This window comes from Gekko japonicus, unplaced genomic scaffold, assembly GCF_001447785.1.
Source record: "Gekko japonicus isolate JY-2015 unplaced genomic scaffold, Gekko_japonicus_V1.1 scaffold71, whole genome shotgun sequence".
In the NCBI taxonomy this organism is placed as follows: domain Eukaryota; kingdom Metazoa; phylum Chordata; class Lepidosauria; order Squamata; family Gekkonidae; genus Gekko; species Gekko japonicus.
The window spans coordinates 799609-812311 of NW_015164667.1; the positions used below are offsets into that span (position 1 = coordinate 799609).

At 45.7% G+C, this 12703-nt stretch overlaps 1 protein-coding gene across 1 annotated transcript; it reads left to right on the top strand.

Annotated features, from left to right (window-relative positions):
• Nucleotides 1-722: 722 nt before the first annotated feature.
• On the top strand, nucleotides 723-11433 carry NXNL2 (nucleoredoxin-like 2). The gene is made up of 2 exons (XM_015409106.1): nucleotides 723-1337; nucleotides 11100-11433. The coding sequence occupies exons 1-2, from the start codon at nucleotides 1036-1038 to the stop codon at nucleotides 11266-11268; spliced, it is 471 nt and encodes a 156-aa protein (XP_015264592.1). The 5' UTR covers nucleotides 723-1035; the 3' UTR covers nucleotides 11269-11433.
• The last annotated feature ends 1270 nt before the right edge of the window (nucleotides 11434-12703 follow it).

Below are 12703 nucleotides of genomic sequence, written 5' to 3' on the forward strand. Positions count from 1 at the left end.
GTAAAAGAAGAAGACCAAAGACAGTGTCATAGATGCAACGAACATGAAATTGAGCAAACTTCAGAGGACGGCGGAAGACAGGAAGGCCTGGCGGGGTCTGGTCCATGGGGTCGCGAAGAGTCGGACTCGACTGTGCGACTGAACAACAACAAAGCAGTTTAATGTGTTCATCATGTCGGTTTTGGCTCTCGTTCCCCTCGGAAATAAATAGGCTAGGCTCTCACCGAATCCTGTAGCTTGTTATAAAGCACTCATCGCAATTCATAATTGCACATTCAGTCTCTGTAGTTACAATCCCAAAGTTAAGCATTTCAAAAAACTCAATGTAAACGTGCTTTGAGACTCTCAGTCTCTTACCGAGAACAATAGGGTTTAAAAGAGTTCATACAAAACTCTGCCTTGAGTCGGGCCAGCTAGGAAGCCGGGGGGGCGGGGGGGGGGAGAGAAGATGTGTCCGCCCGGCTGTGGAAGCCTCGCCAGGGATATTGATCTAGAGGCGGAGCCTTGGCCAGCGCTTCTCCGGTCTGGCTTTCGGGCTCTATTTTTAGAGGCGCGCCTTCCATTTATAGCCGTCGCAAACAAAGGCCCCACCAGCCCCGAGGCACTTGCCTCCCGCTCAGCGGGTTGAATAACCCCCCTCCCCACACCGGCACGCACGCGCATGCCTGCTGCCTTCACTCAGAGGCGCGCCAAGTTTTTGGGGCTGGTATCCGCTTGGAGCACTTGTTGCTGATCTCTTTTTCTCTCCCTCCAGCATCCCAAGGCGCTGAAGCGGGAGAGTGGAGAAAATAAAGCTCACTCACTGAGCAGCCCGGGAGATTAAAGAGAGGTCTGGGCCGGGCCACCTCAGACGCTCTCTCTCCTCCAGGAGAAACACTTGCGCCGGAGAGGCTGGGTCAGTCTCGACGTGAACAACATTCCCTCGTCTAGGTAGCTCCGTTCTTCCGGATTCAGACCATCGGGTGTGTAAACACCCCCGCAACCCCCCCCCGCTCGCCTCCTGAAGCGGTGTGTCCTCCCCCTCCCCCCGCAAGGATGGTGGATGTGTTCAGCGGGAGGCTCCTCATGAACAAGGACGGGCACCTGGTGGACCCCGAGGAAGCCCTGCAGAACAAGATCGTGGGCTTGTACTTCTCGGCGGCGTGGTGCTCCCTGTGTCGCGAATTCACCCCCACCCTGTGCGACTTCTACAGCGAGCTGGTGGAGGAAGCGCCCTCGCCGGCCCCGTTCGAGATCGTCTTCATCTCCTCCGACCGCAGCTCCGAAGAGATGGTGGATTACATGCAAGAGACGCACGGGGACTGGCTGGCGCTGCCTTTCCACGATCCTTTTAAGCAGTGAGTATGCCCGCGGGCGCCGCTTCGCCACGTGCCGGTGGGGGCCAGGCCTGCGCAGTGTCGGGAAGGGGGGGGACGCCCTCCGTTTGCGGCTAGATCGCAGTTTCTCCGGAGGAAGAAATGCCAGGGCTGTAGCACATCCCAAAAGGGGTGTATTCGATGCAGGGGGGACGCAAGCTGGCTCGCCTGTGGGGTCGGTTCACATATATATGGACCTACACTGATACTTCCATCATGGGATGATTTTACCACCGGAAGACTTTGTGGGAGAAGAAGGGTATTTCAGGTGAAATCCTTGTGGAGTGACAAACAAAATCTGGAAAGGGGCAGATAGGCGATAGCTCAGTGGCCGAGAATGTGCTTTGCCAGTGGAAGGGCCCAGGTTCAGCTGAACTCCTGGCAAGGCCAGTCAAAAGGATTTCAGTGGGGGAGGGGCTGGGAAGGCGCCCCCTCCCTCACAATGGCAGGACCCCAAGAGCTGCCATTCACTGTGCTGTCTAAGCAGACCCTTGGTCAGAGAGGAAAAAATTAGTTCCCCACATGTGTGATGGATATGTGATACATGAAGAGTCCCTTGACCATCAAATGATGAATTGGTATTTGTAAACTCAGTCTTCAAAATCTTCCAGCATCTATTTTACACTAACCTTTCATCCTGGAATGTCTGATTGCTTATCTACCACCCCTGTGTCCCATCCTTCCTCCAAGCAGCACCTGTGAGAGTTGCTTCACTGTCTTCCCAGCAGCCCTGTGAAGCAGATTAGCTGAGAAAGGCACAGGTTCCAGGCTCTGTGCATTCATGTCTTAGTAAGGAAAAGAATCGAGTCCTGTGTCTATCTAGTACTGCTCATATGGCTATCACCTTAAGCAGAGAGTCCTGTGTCTGGTTCAAGTCCCGCACTATCCTCTGTACTGCCATGCTGCCACTAAGAAGCATCCTGTCTATTTTAATGGAACTTGCATCCCAGTTATTCAGAGTTTAGCCTATTTTTAGCCTAATAATCCAGTGTAGTGATGCAATAACCCAGCCTCACAAATTCAGAGTGAGGTGGCCTTGTTAGCATGGAAAGGCATTAGTGGGGAAAGGCAGCCTAGAAAAATTTAAATAAGAGTAAATTGCTTGCAAAGGGAAATAAGTGTCTGCAGAAGGAATCACCTGTTTGTTGTTTCTTTTAAAACATAAAACATTATCCAGTGTAGAAGAAGGCTAGTGTAGAAGACGGATGCATAAACATGTGCCAAAAGTTTGCTTCCTTCCCTTCATGCCCCCACACAAATGTAAAAGTCTACTGCTGGAGTGAATGCTGTAAGAATGGATGGGACAAGGGCAGTGCTGGGCACTCTTTTTGAAGTCACAGGAATGCTAAACTATAGAGCAAAATCCTGAGATTTCCCTCCCACTCTAAGCCCCCATTTTGCCCCTATTGCTGTGAGGATCTGCTGTCTCTGACTAGCATGATTTTAAAGAGGTCTTTTAAAAATGTCACAGAGGAGGATGGGAACTGGCAAAAATTACCCCCCCCCACACACACACAGGCAGATGTGGCTCACAGCAGGATAACCTTTGGATTCAGCCTTAGGTGTCCAAAATATATTGCTCCAGTCACACATCTGTTTTAAATAGCAACAGAAGTGCAGGAAAGGGGCTGGCACTTCAGCATCTCCTCAGTTCTGCATCAGGTAGGCAGTTGCATTCTTTCAAGTTTGCCTGAAGACCGAACTGCACTCATGACTGTGCCTAGAGAAGTCACTTTGCTGGTGGCGAGAGCAGCAGACTTGCATTCTTGATGCCTGATCTTGACCTTGCATAAATTTTGACTGGAGATAATTGTCCCTAGTTGTGTATACCGTGCCAGAGACCATCTTGAGGTTATTGCAGATAAACTCAAAGGCCAACATGCTTTGCTGGTCTCATTGATCATCTTGAGAGAAGTGAGCAACGGAAATAAAAGCATCCTGTTCTCTCCATTGGCTGCAGAACGTTGGTTGGTTTTTGGTAGTTTTTTCCTGTATTTTTCATCTCTGCATGCATGTGTGCGTGTGTGCACGCACACACATGGAAGTCACAGCAACCTCTGGCGACTGACTGGCAGAACATTGTTCTGTAATGACAAAACCCTGGGTGATTCACTCATTCTCTTTGGCTGCAGTAAAATCTTTCACATGATAAATGTTTATTTATATCATCTATACCCCTCCCCAAAGTGGCTTACACTGTTCTCCACTCCTCCATTTTATCCTCACAACAATGCTGTGCAGTGGGGTAGGCTGAGAGAGTGTGGGCTGGCCCATGATCACCCAAGCGAGCTTCCATGGCAGAGTGGGAGATTCAGACCTGCGTCTGACACTCTCAACACTCTGCCATGCTTGCTCCATTTCGTAACATTTGTGTCCTGAATAGGTACCAAGACAGGGAGTCTGTTGGTTTTACTGCTTGTTGCACTCTTTATGTCCTTTAATGTAACTGTAAGACTTGCATTAGTAGTATGAACATCCAGATGCTCATATTTAAAAAAGCAGCAACCTCAGATTTAAGAAAAGAAAATATAAATACACTTATTCTGCTAAAAAGAACCAGGAAATTGCTAGTTAGAGCACCTGTTTTAACTTGTGCACTATGTAAGCAAAAAAGATAGGAAGTTATACAATCTTGAATAGAAACTGGTGAGTGCATTTAGCCTAATAAAGTGCAAGTTTAATGTATTGGACTCCAGGAACTTTTACTTTGCAGTTGTCTTGTGGCTTCAGTCTTCTTTGTTCCACTAATAGTCTGCCTTTGTTCCATTAAAGCAGTTTACCTGAGGTTCCCAGGAGACTCCTGTGTAGGCACTGACCTCCCCCTCCTGTTTCCCTCTGCCAGTGGGGGGGGGGGCAACACTAATGCTGGTGTCAGTGCTATTTTAGTGTTTTGTAAGCATTTGGTCTCAGGATGAAATTGATATGAAATGCCCTCTGGAGGAACAGATGCCTCAGTGACACCTCTCAGTAAGCAATCTTGATGTTAGTTGCAGTCCCCATTAAACGGGCACAAAAATACAGGTAGGTCTGCATCTGGGATTAAGGGGGTCTGGAATGATGAGGGCACCAGGTGTGGCGAGCAGACCTGGTAGAATGACCAAGGAAGATACAGGGATTAAGCAAAATAGCGAGGAATTGGGTAGGAAGATGGTAGCAGCACTCGACTAACAGGAATGGTAGCCAATTTGTCAGTGACAAAAGTAATTGGTAGGAAAGATAGGACACCCAGGGGAGCACTCTGGTCACAGCTGCCTTCCTGTTTCCCTCCGTGGCAATCCCCCTCCTTGTTATTCCACCTCTTCTGCCACTATTTTATCATATCGTTTTTTTTCATTGCTGAGGTCAGCTATACTTCCACAGTCAAATCTTTTGACCTTAATCCCTGTTTCCTGTGTGAGCATAATTTCTCCTTCATTCATAGTCATCTTTAAACCATGTCCCTGAGTTCATTTCACCTGTTTCTTGTCCCCATACACACATACACCCCGTGAGTAAGTAGGGCCTCGTCTAAGCACAGCACTCCCTCTCCCCTGGTTGACTTGGACCCATGTTCCCTACACACACCCTCCATGTTTTCATCACATGCTGGCCTCTTTGCCAGTCAGCCTGGCCTTCTTGCAGTGGAGAAGACCCTGATGCTGTGGCACTGTCTACTGCCAGCACATTGGAATCTCTGTGGGCTCCTTCACAGCTGTACTAAATGTGCTCAAAGCAGTGTGGAGAAAGCTCTTGAATCTTGGCTGTTTTGTGCATGATGGAACCCGGGTGATGAGTAACAGGTGAAGCCAGTGTGCTCACTCTGGAAGTGCTAACAAGAGGCAGCATGGCAAAGACAGAGATGCAGGAGAATTGGGGGAGGCTTTAGAATGTGGGAAGAGACAGGGAAGGTCAATAGGGACAGTGCTGGCAGCTGCCACAGTGCAAATAGGCTTTGCAATAAGGAGTACAGTTTTCATTGCTCCTCATTGAGAGCCTGTGTTGTAGTGGTCAGTGTTGGCCTAGGACCAGGGAGACCCAGGTTTTGGTCCCTGCTTGCCCCAAAACTTGCTGGGCCAGACATTCTCTCTCACAAGAGAGAAGGGGAAAGTGCAAGTACATCAACCTGAGCTCCTAGAAGGAACAGTGGGATAAAAATGGAATGTCGTGGAAAATGGAAAACATCATAACATTACAAGTACAACCACAGTAGATTTTCAAAAAAGGAACATAAGGCGCTGCTCACTGGCACTCTCTAAGTTTTTAAAACACCCACACCTTCAGGTTCTGGTCTATAAAACCTTCTTCTTTTTTTGTCCCCCCCCCGTAGGGGATTTTTTTTTAATTTGGATTTTCTATAAACTACAAACTATTAAAAGCTACAACGAAATTAGGGAACTACATACTATGGGAGAAAGTAAAGAAAACCCACTAAAAACCCAAGAGATGGTGGTCATACATACTGCTTAACAAATTTAGCTTTTAGCTCATAATTCCATTCAAGTTCATTGAATGTGGTCATCTAACAATCAATTTATGCTGATAATATAACTTTAAACACCTCTACTTCTAACTTCTAAAAAAGCAATATAAGACTTATTTATAATAATACATTATATGAGCTTTCAGAGTGTAATAACATCTCATTTTTTATGCTTTTGCTTTCTCAAATGGTAGCTTGTCTTCGGGGCAACTGTCCCTAATTTAGAGTCTGAGTCCTCATCTGAAGATGCCACTGCTCCTTCTTCTTCGCTATCTTTAATGCTGTCCTCTTTCTCCGCTTCTGCCTCTCCTAAAGGATGACTATGTAGACGCAAAAATTCACATGCCTTTTCAACAGAGTCAATTTTTTCTTATCCATGAATCTGAAGATTGTACCTTCGGGAACTAACCATCTGTAGGGTTTGTTTTTCTTTTGTAAAAATGTCACCAAGTCTCTATATTTCCTCCTCTTCCTTCTTATTTCAAACGGGATGTCTTTAACCCTTTTATTTCTTTGTCTTTGATCTTCAAGGTAGATCCATTTGTCACTTTAAGTATTTATCTCTCACTTGTCTTCTTGAAAATCTATAATCACTTCCCCAGGCAGGTTATTTTTTCTTATAAATTTTGGATAGGATCTATAGATCATATCTATTTCACTTTGTAGTATGTCTGTTTTAAAATCTGCCATAAGTCCCAATACTTCACACATAGTCTGTTTCAGATTCTCAGATTTTTCTTCAGGAACACCTTGAAATCTTAAGACATAGCTTGCTCTCTCCATTTGTAGCTGTAACAGTTGAGACTCCTCCATCAGTCTCTTTTTTTCCATCACCTGCAGTTGTTTTTAAAGCTTTTTAGTGTTGCTATCCACTTCTTTTACTATTTGTTCAGTTTTATCTGTTTTTTTGGCTATTTCAGTCAGTTGCAATGGCTGTGTGTCAAATTTGCTATGCAGTGCCGTCACTTGTGCCAGCAGGGGTCACAATGCTTCTGTCAGCATCTTTTGTAGCTCCATAGTTGTGTCCTGTCTAGGGGCAGGACTCACTGGACCAGCAGTTCTGGCAAGAAGCTTTGGTTTTACTTGTTTGTCTTTCTCATCCTTCCTCGTGGGCACCATGTTTGAGGTTGTTTACTTTTTAGAAAAGTTATCACAGTCTCTGATACTCCTTAAACAGCTTGGTAAGTTCTTAAATGCTTTTTATTTCAGTCTATCTTGCTTCAGTAGTCCACCCCCCTTTTCGTATGCACGCAAAGTTCGCTTAGTTTTTCTTATCAGGGTAGATTCCCCTCCCCCCTCACTTTCTAAGGGTAGGTTTCTGCTTAAATTTTCGGTGGTTCTTTCTTAAACTCCAACTCACATTCCAACGATAAATCCGTTTTCCTTTTCCATTCCCTTGGCCACCAAACGCTTGCTCCGGTGTGCGCTTCTAATTCCCATTTGGGACGCTCCGCGGCGGGACCTTCGGGGCATGGGGAGGCCCCCCTTCACCGGCAGACTCACTGGAGGAAGAGCCTCCTAGCGCCCCATGGCTGGGAGCTTCCTTCAGAGGCTCCGGGGGTGGCACGGACAATCGCACCCCCTCCACACCACAGGCTCTGGCAGTTTTCTCCCGGAGGATCAGGAGAAGCGACCGCCATGGCGAACGCCAAAACCGGAACCTGGTCTGTAAAACCTTTGACTGGCAATTAGGGTACCTAAAGGCTCACCTGCTCCCACATGTACCTGCTTCATGCCTGTTTGTTTGTTTTCTAGCACCCTGCTAGTATCATACCTTCACTAGAGATGCTCGCCTGGCATTTTTTTGTACCACAGATGACCTCTGTATTCAGGAAACATGATTCCATTTTATACCAAGTTGTTCAAACTACATACCTGAGGGACCGCCTTTCCCTATACGTACCCCAGAAAGTGCTGCAATCAGGGACCCAGAATCGGCTGGTCCTCCCGATCATTAAGGAGGCCAGGCTGATGACAACTGGGGCCAGGGCTTTCTCAGTGGCGGACCCACTCTGCTGGAATGAGCTCCTGGAGGAGATCAGGGCCCTGTGGGACCTTCTACAGTTCTGCATGGCCTGTAAGAGCTCTTCCACCAGACCTTTGGGGCCGCAACCACTACCACTATAATCACCACTACCATCACCAACAATTAACACCCTGTGGTGGAAGAGCCTTGATACGCTGGTCCCTTTCATTATTGCCCAAGCCAAACCCCCCAAAGCAACTGAGGTAAAACAACTGAAGCAGACCAATGGAGCTGACGTTAAAAGTGAAGAACTATGCTAGCACTTTATTATCTGTTTGGTTTTAATATTGTATTTATATTAACTGTTGCTGTGTTTTTATATGTATTGGAATTTTTACCATGTTCTATAAGCTGCCCTGAGCCGGCCTCGGCCGGGAGGGCAGGATACAAATTAAATAAATCAAATCAAACCCCTCAGTTCCTTTCTTAAAATCTTCCCATGGTAAGCTTGCACCTTTCCTACTCCATATGGGTGGGGCTAGCAACAACCAGGTTATATAATGCCCAGTAACCTGCTTTTCAATCAGCTTCATTTTCTGGTTGGTACTTTCCAAATCCACTTTTGATCTCAGCAGGAGGGGAAAGGGACAAACAAGAGGAGATGAAGCAAGCAAAGTAAGAGAAATTGATTAGGAACAGTGAGTAGCAAATTATATCCCATTCCCATGTTGTTACCTGCATAGTCAGAAATTGAAATCAATGGGGTTATATGTGTGCGTGTATAGCAGTTTGCCAGCATAAATCACAATCCTTCATTTAGACCCTGTTTCAAGCTGGGTTTGACCTAGGGCACTAATTACCCATATAGGCTCTGCTTAGGTGTACCACTTCTGAGCGTAGCTCTCTCACCCCGTCTATTTCTTTATTAACATCTACAACCTGTCAGCTTGATGTTCATCTACAGAGCCCAGATGATACACTTGACAGCACTGCATTTTCCATGGTAGAAGACTTGAATGAACATCTCTCCTTCATATCACATGGACATTGTCCTGTGTGAGGCCAGTAGCTGGGGAGGACGGGGTAAAAATGCAAATAAATAGAAATAATAAATACATGGAAACCTGTAAACAGATCTCTGGTCCACATCAAATAGGACTTCCATGTGACCAGACATTGTACATGAATTTAGGTGCAGAAGGAAGGGCATGCTGGTGGGTTTGCCCTTCTACCACACAAAGAAGGACACCAGTCTGATAAATGTTTTAACTGGGACAGAATTGGGTACAGTTGTGTTCATCTGGGAATTTCTGTGCTAGGCATATGGATTCAGCCAGAAATCAGTCCTGACGTTAATTATTTTCAATTAAAGTAAAATAGTTTGAAGTGAGGTGTATGTGAAAATGACAACAAAACTGGTGGACGGTTGGCAAGCTGCAACAGTGAAAAACATTTGGTCATTCAGTAGCAATGCATCACACTGGCTGCTCATATTTAACTTACAGTCCACCTATGCCCCAAGATCTTGTTCACACACACTGCTCCTCAGAAGTGTATCCCCCATCCAGTGTGCTTGTTCCTCATTTTTGTTACCCAGATGTAGAACTCAGCACTTACACTTGTTAAATTGTGTCTTGTTCACATCCACCCACTTTTCCAGTGTGTTCAGATCTCATTGAATTCTATATCTTCCAGTGTGTTCGCTGCTCCTCCCAATTTGATGTCATCTGCAAATTTCATGAGTAGCCCCTACACACCCTCAGCCGGATAATTGATAAAAATATTGAAAAGTACTGGGCTCTGAACCGAGCCCTGTGGCACCCCATTGGACACCTCCCTCCATTCAGATTAAATGTCATTGACAACTACTCTCTGAGTGCAGTTCTCCAACCAGATCCCTAACCACCTAACTATCCTAGAGTCCAGTCAACAGTCCTTTAGTTTACCCATTAGAACATCATGGGGAACCCTGTCAAAAGCTTTACTGAAATCCAGGTAAACAACATCAACAGCATTCCCTTGATCAAGTAAGCTCGTCTCTCGATCAAAGAAGGAAATGAGGTTGGTCTGGCAGGACCTGTTGGGGACAAATATGTGCTGACTCCCCCATATCACAAAATTCACCTTTAGATGCTTGCAGTTCAATCTCTTTAAAATCTGCTCCAGTATCTTCCCTGGGACAGAGGTCAGACTGACTGGCCTGTAGTTTCCTGGGTTATACTTATTCCCTTTTTTGAAAATTGCGATAACATCTGCTCTCCTCCAGTCGTGTGGCACATCTCCCGTCCTCGAACAGGTGTGGAAGATGATGGACAAAGGCTCTGCAAGCTCTCTAGAACGTTCTTTGAGCACTCTTGGGTGCATACCATCTGACCTGGGAGATTTATACTCATTCACTGCCCCCAGGTGCTTCTCAACTACCTCTCTGTCCATGTCAACCAGCAGCCTGGACACCATGCCTTGCCTACTGCCATCTCTAGATGAGCCTGTTCTCTTCTTCAGGGAAAAAACTGATGCAAAATAAGCATTGCGCCTTTCTGCTTTCTCTCTGTCCTCTGTCAGAGTTTCTCCATTTTCACCCAACAGTGGGCCCATTGCCTCTTTTACCTTGCATTTGTTCCTCACATATCAGAAGAAGATTTTCTTGTTGCAGCAAGCCTCCCTGGTCACCTTTAGCTCACTGTGACCTTTGGCCTCTCTGATGGCTGATCTACAGTGCCTAGCAACCCACAGATACTCTTTATTAGAGGTATGTCCTTGCCTCCATTTCTTGAACATTTCCTTTTTTCCCCTTAGCACATCACGCAGTTCTCTGTTCATCCACATTGGCTTCTTGGATCCCCTACCGTGTTTCCTTCTTGTTGGAATAGTGATGGCTTGAGCTTGCAAGAGCTCTTGTTTTAGGAGAGCCCACCCATCACTTGCTCCTTGCCCTTCCAGCAGTCTTGCCCATGGAATGATTCTCATCATACCTCTGAGTTTATTAAAGTCTGCTTTACTGAAATCTAACATACATGTGTGGTTACGAACTTCCTTGGTCCCCCACAGCAAAAAGAATTCTAGCAGGACATGGTCCCTTCCCCCCAGGTTCACCTTTGATTTAGATCAACAGCTTTTAATCCCATGTGTTTGATGGAGGGTCATGTATTAAGCAGGGTTTAACATGTTTGCTTATAATCTAAGAAAAGTTTTTAAAAATTATCTGTACAGAAACCGCACACAGCGATTTAAATGTAACAAAAAAATTTTAAAAATAAGATTTTTTTCCCCATTGTTTATGCACCTATCAGTTTAACTTTCCCTCTTTTCTTCTTTGTAGTGAGTTGAAGAAGAAATACAACATCACGGCCATTCCCAAACTTGTGATTGTTAAACAAACTGGAGAAGTCATTACAGATAAAGGCAGAAAACATATTCGGGAGAGAGGGCTCAACTGCTTCCGAAACTGGGTTGAGGGGGCGAATGTCTTTGAGAATTTCTGTACTTGAACCAATGGTGGGATCTGCAGAGGAGATAGCTTTGTTATATACATTCTATAAATCTAGAGTTCTTATTGTTGCTACTTTTTCAAAAGGGGGCTTACAGTTGCCTCGTCTCATGCTCCTTTGCTTTATTTCAGATTCTGCATAGATGGAATAGTTAAATGTTTCTGATCTCGCTGCTTCTGTTCTCTATTACTACTGATGTCTGTTATATAGAAGATAACCAAAGCATTCCTAATATCAGTGAAGACCGAAGGTCAGCTGTGTATCGTAGGCACATTTCTAACATCTAGAAAGCGTGCCCTCTCAAATCTATGCAAGCACTTTATTTTTGCAAAGGAAAACTTTATATTTCTTAACCAGAAGAATTTTTGGAATGTTGGTCAAAAATTTATATTACTACAAAATTAAGAGTATTTGCTTTAATAAAGTTACATATTGCTTACTACTATTTCCTTGTATTATTCAGTTTCATACAAAATCAAAACTGATGGCTCTTTACCTAAAGCTTCTTCAGTCTATATCGGAGTTCCCCAGCAAGTGCCTGTGGGTGCCATGATGCCCACAGGTACCTTTCCTGATGCCCACCAAGTATTTTCAGAAAGCGGGTGGGGCTTTTGCCCCGTCCGGCTTCTGATTGGCTGTGCAGATTTTTTAAATGTTGCTTTTGCACTAGCTGCCAGTCCAGCACAAAGATCTTCACTGTATTACTGAAGATAAGCTGTATGTATGTCAGAAAATATTTTTAAAGAATATGTTCATTTTAAAAGGCATCCTGTTAAATGTCACGGGCTGGGACATTCTCTTCTTCAAAGGGAGTCCAGAACAAGCCAAGGTCAGGAGCCAAGAAGACAGTGCAAAGTCCAAAAAGCCAAGCCGGGATCAGGAGGCAGGAACACAGAGCCAAGTCCAAAGCCAGGGGGTCCGAAGGTCTAGGTGCAAGACCCGAGCCGGAGTGGATGCTAACAGCACGAAGCTGACTTGTTGCTTCCACGAAGGGTACGGCCCAGAGTGTGGAGTTAAATGCTGCTACCAATTAGCCAGCTGCACAATCAGCCAGGCTCCTGTTAGAACTCTGGGCTGGCTGAGCGTCTCCCTTGTAGCCTGGCCTCTCATCGTCTGCTTGCTAAGTTTTGTCGCAGTCGCTCCCTTAAATGAGTCACACGTGGGGGTGAGTCAGGAGGACTTTCAGCTTGCAGTTCTTCTTATCTGGGCCAGGTGTGAAGACTGCTGTTACAGGAACTTGCCAGCTATCCTCCTCTGCTGCTTCAGAGCAGCCAGCTGTGGTTTCTGCGGGCGCTGTCAGCTCATCCTCATCCATGCCCATGACATTAAACAGAGCTTCTCTCTGAAATGTTGAAAAGTTATGTTTTGTGGCTGGCTCCACCTCTTGTGGCAGCCATTTTGTGGTTGTGCCCACCATCCAGTGTCAGAATTCCAG

Bases quoted from the DNA above. Each gene is read 5' to 3' on its own strand.
- NXNL2 (XM_015409106.1), top strand. From the start codon at position 1,036: ATGGTGGATGTGTTCAGCGGGAGGCTCCTCATGAACAAGGACGGGCAC. The intron at 1,338-11,099 runs GTGAGTATGCCC...TCTTCTTTGTAG, and splicing joins TTCCACGATCCTTTTAAGCA to TGAGTTGAAGAAGAAATACA.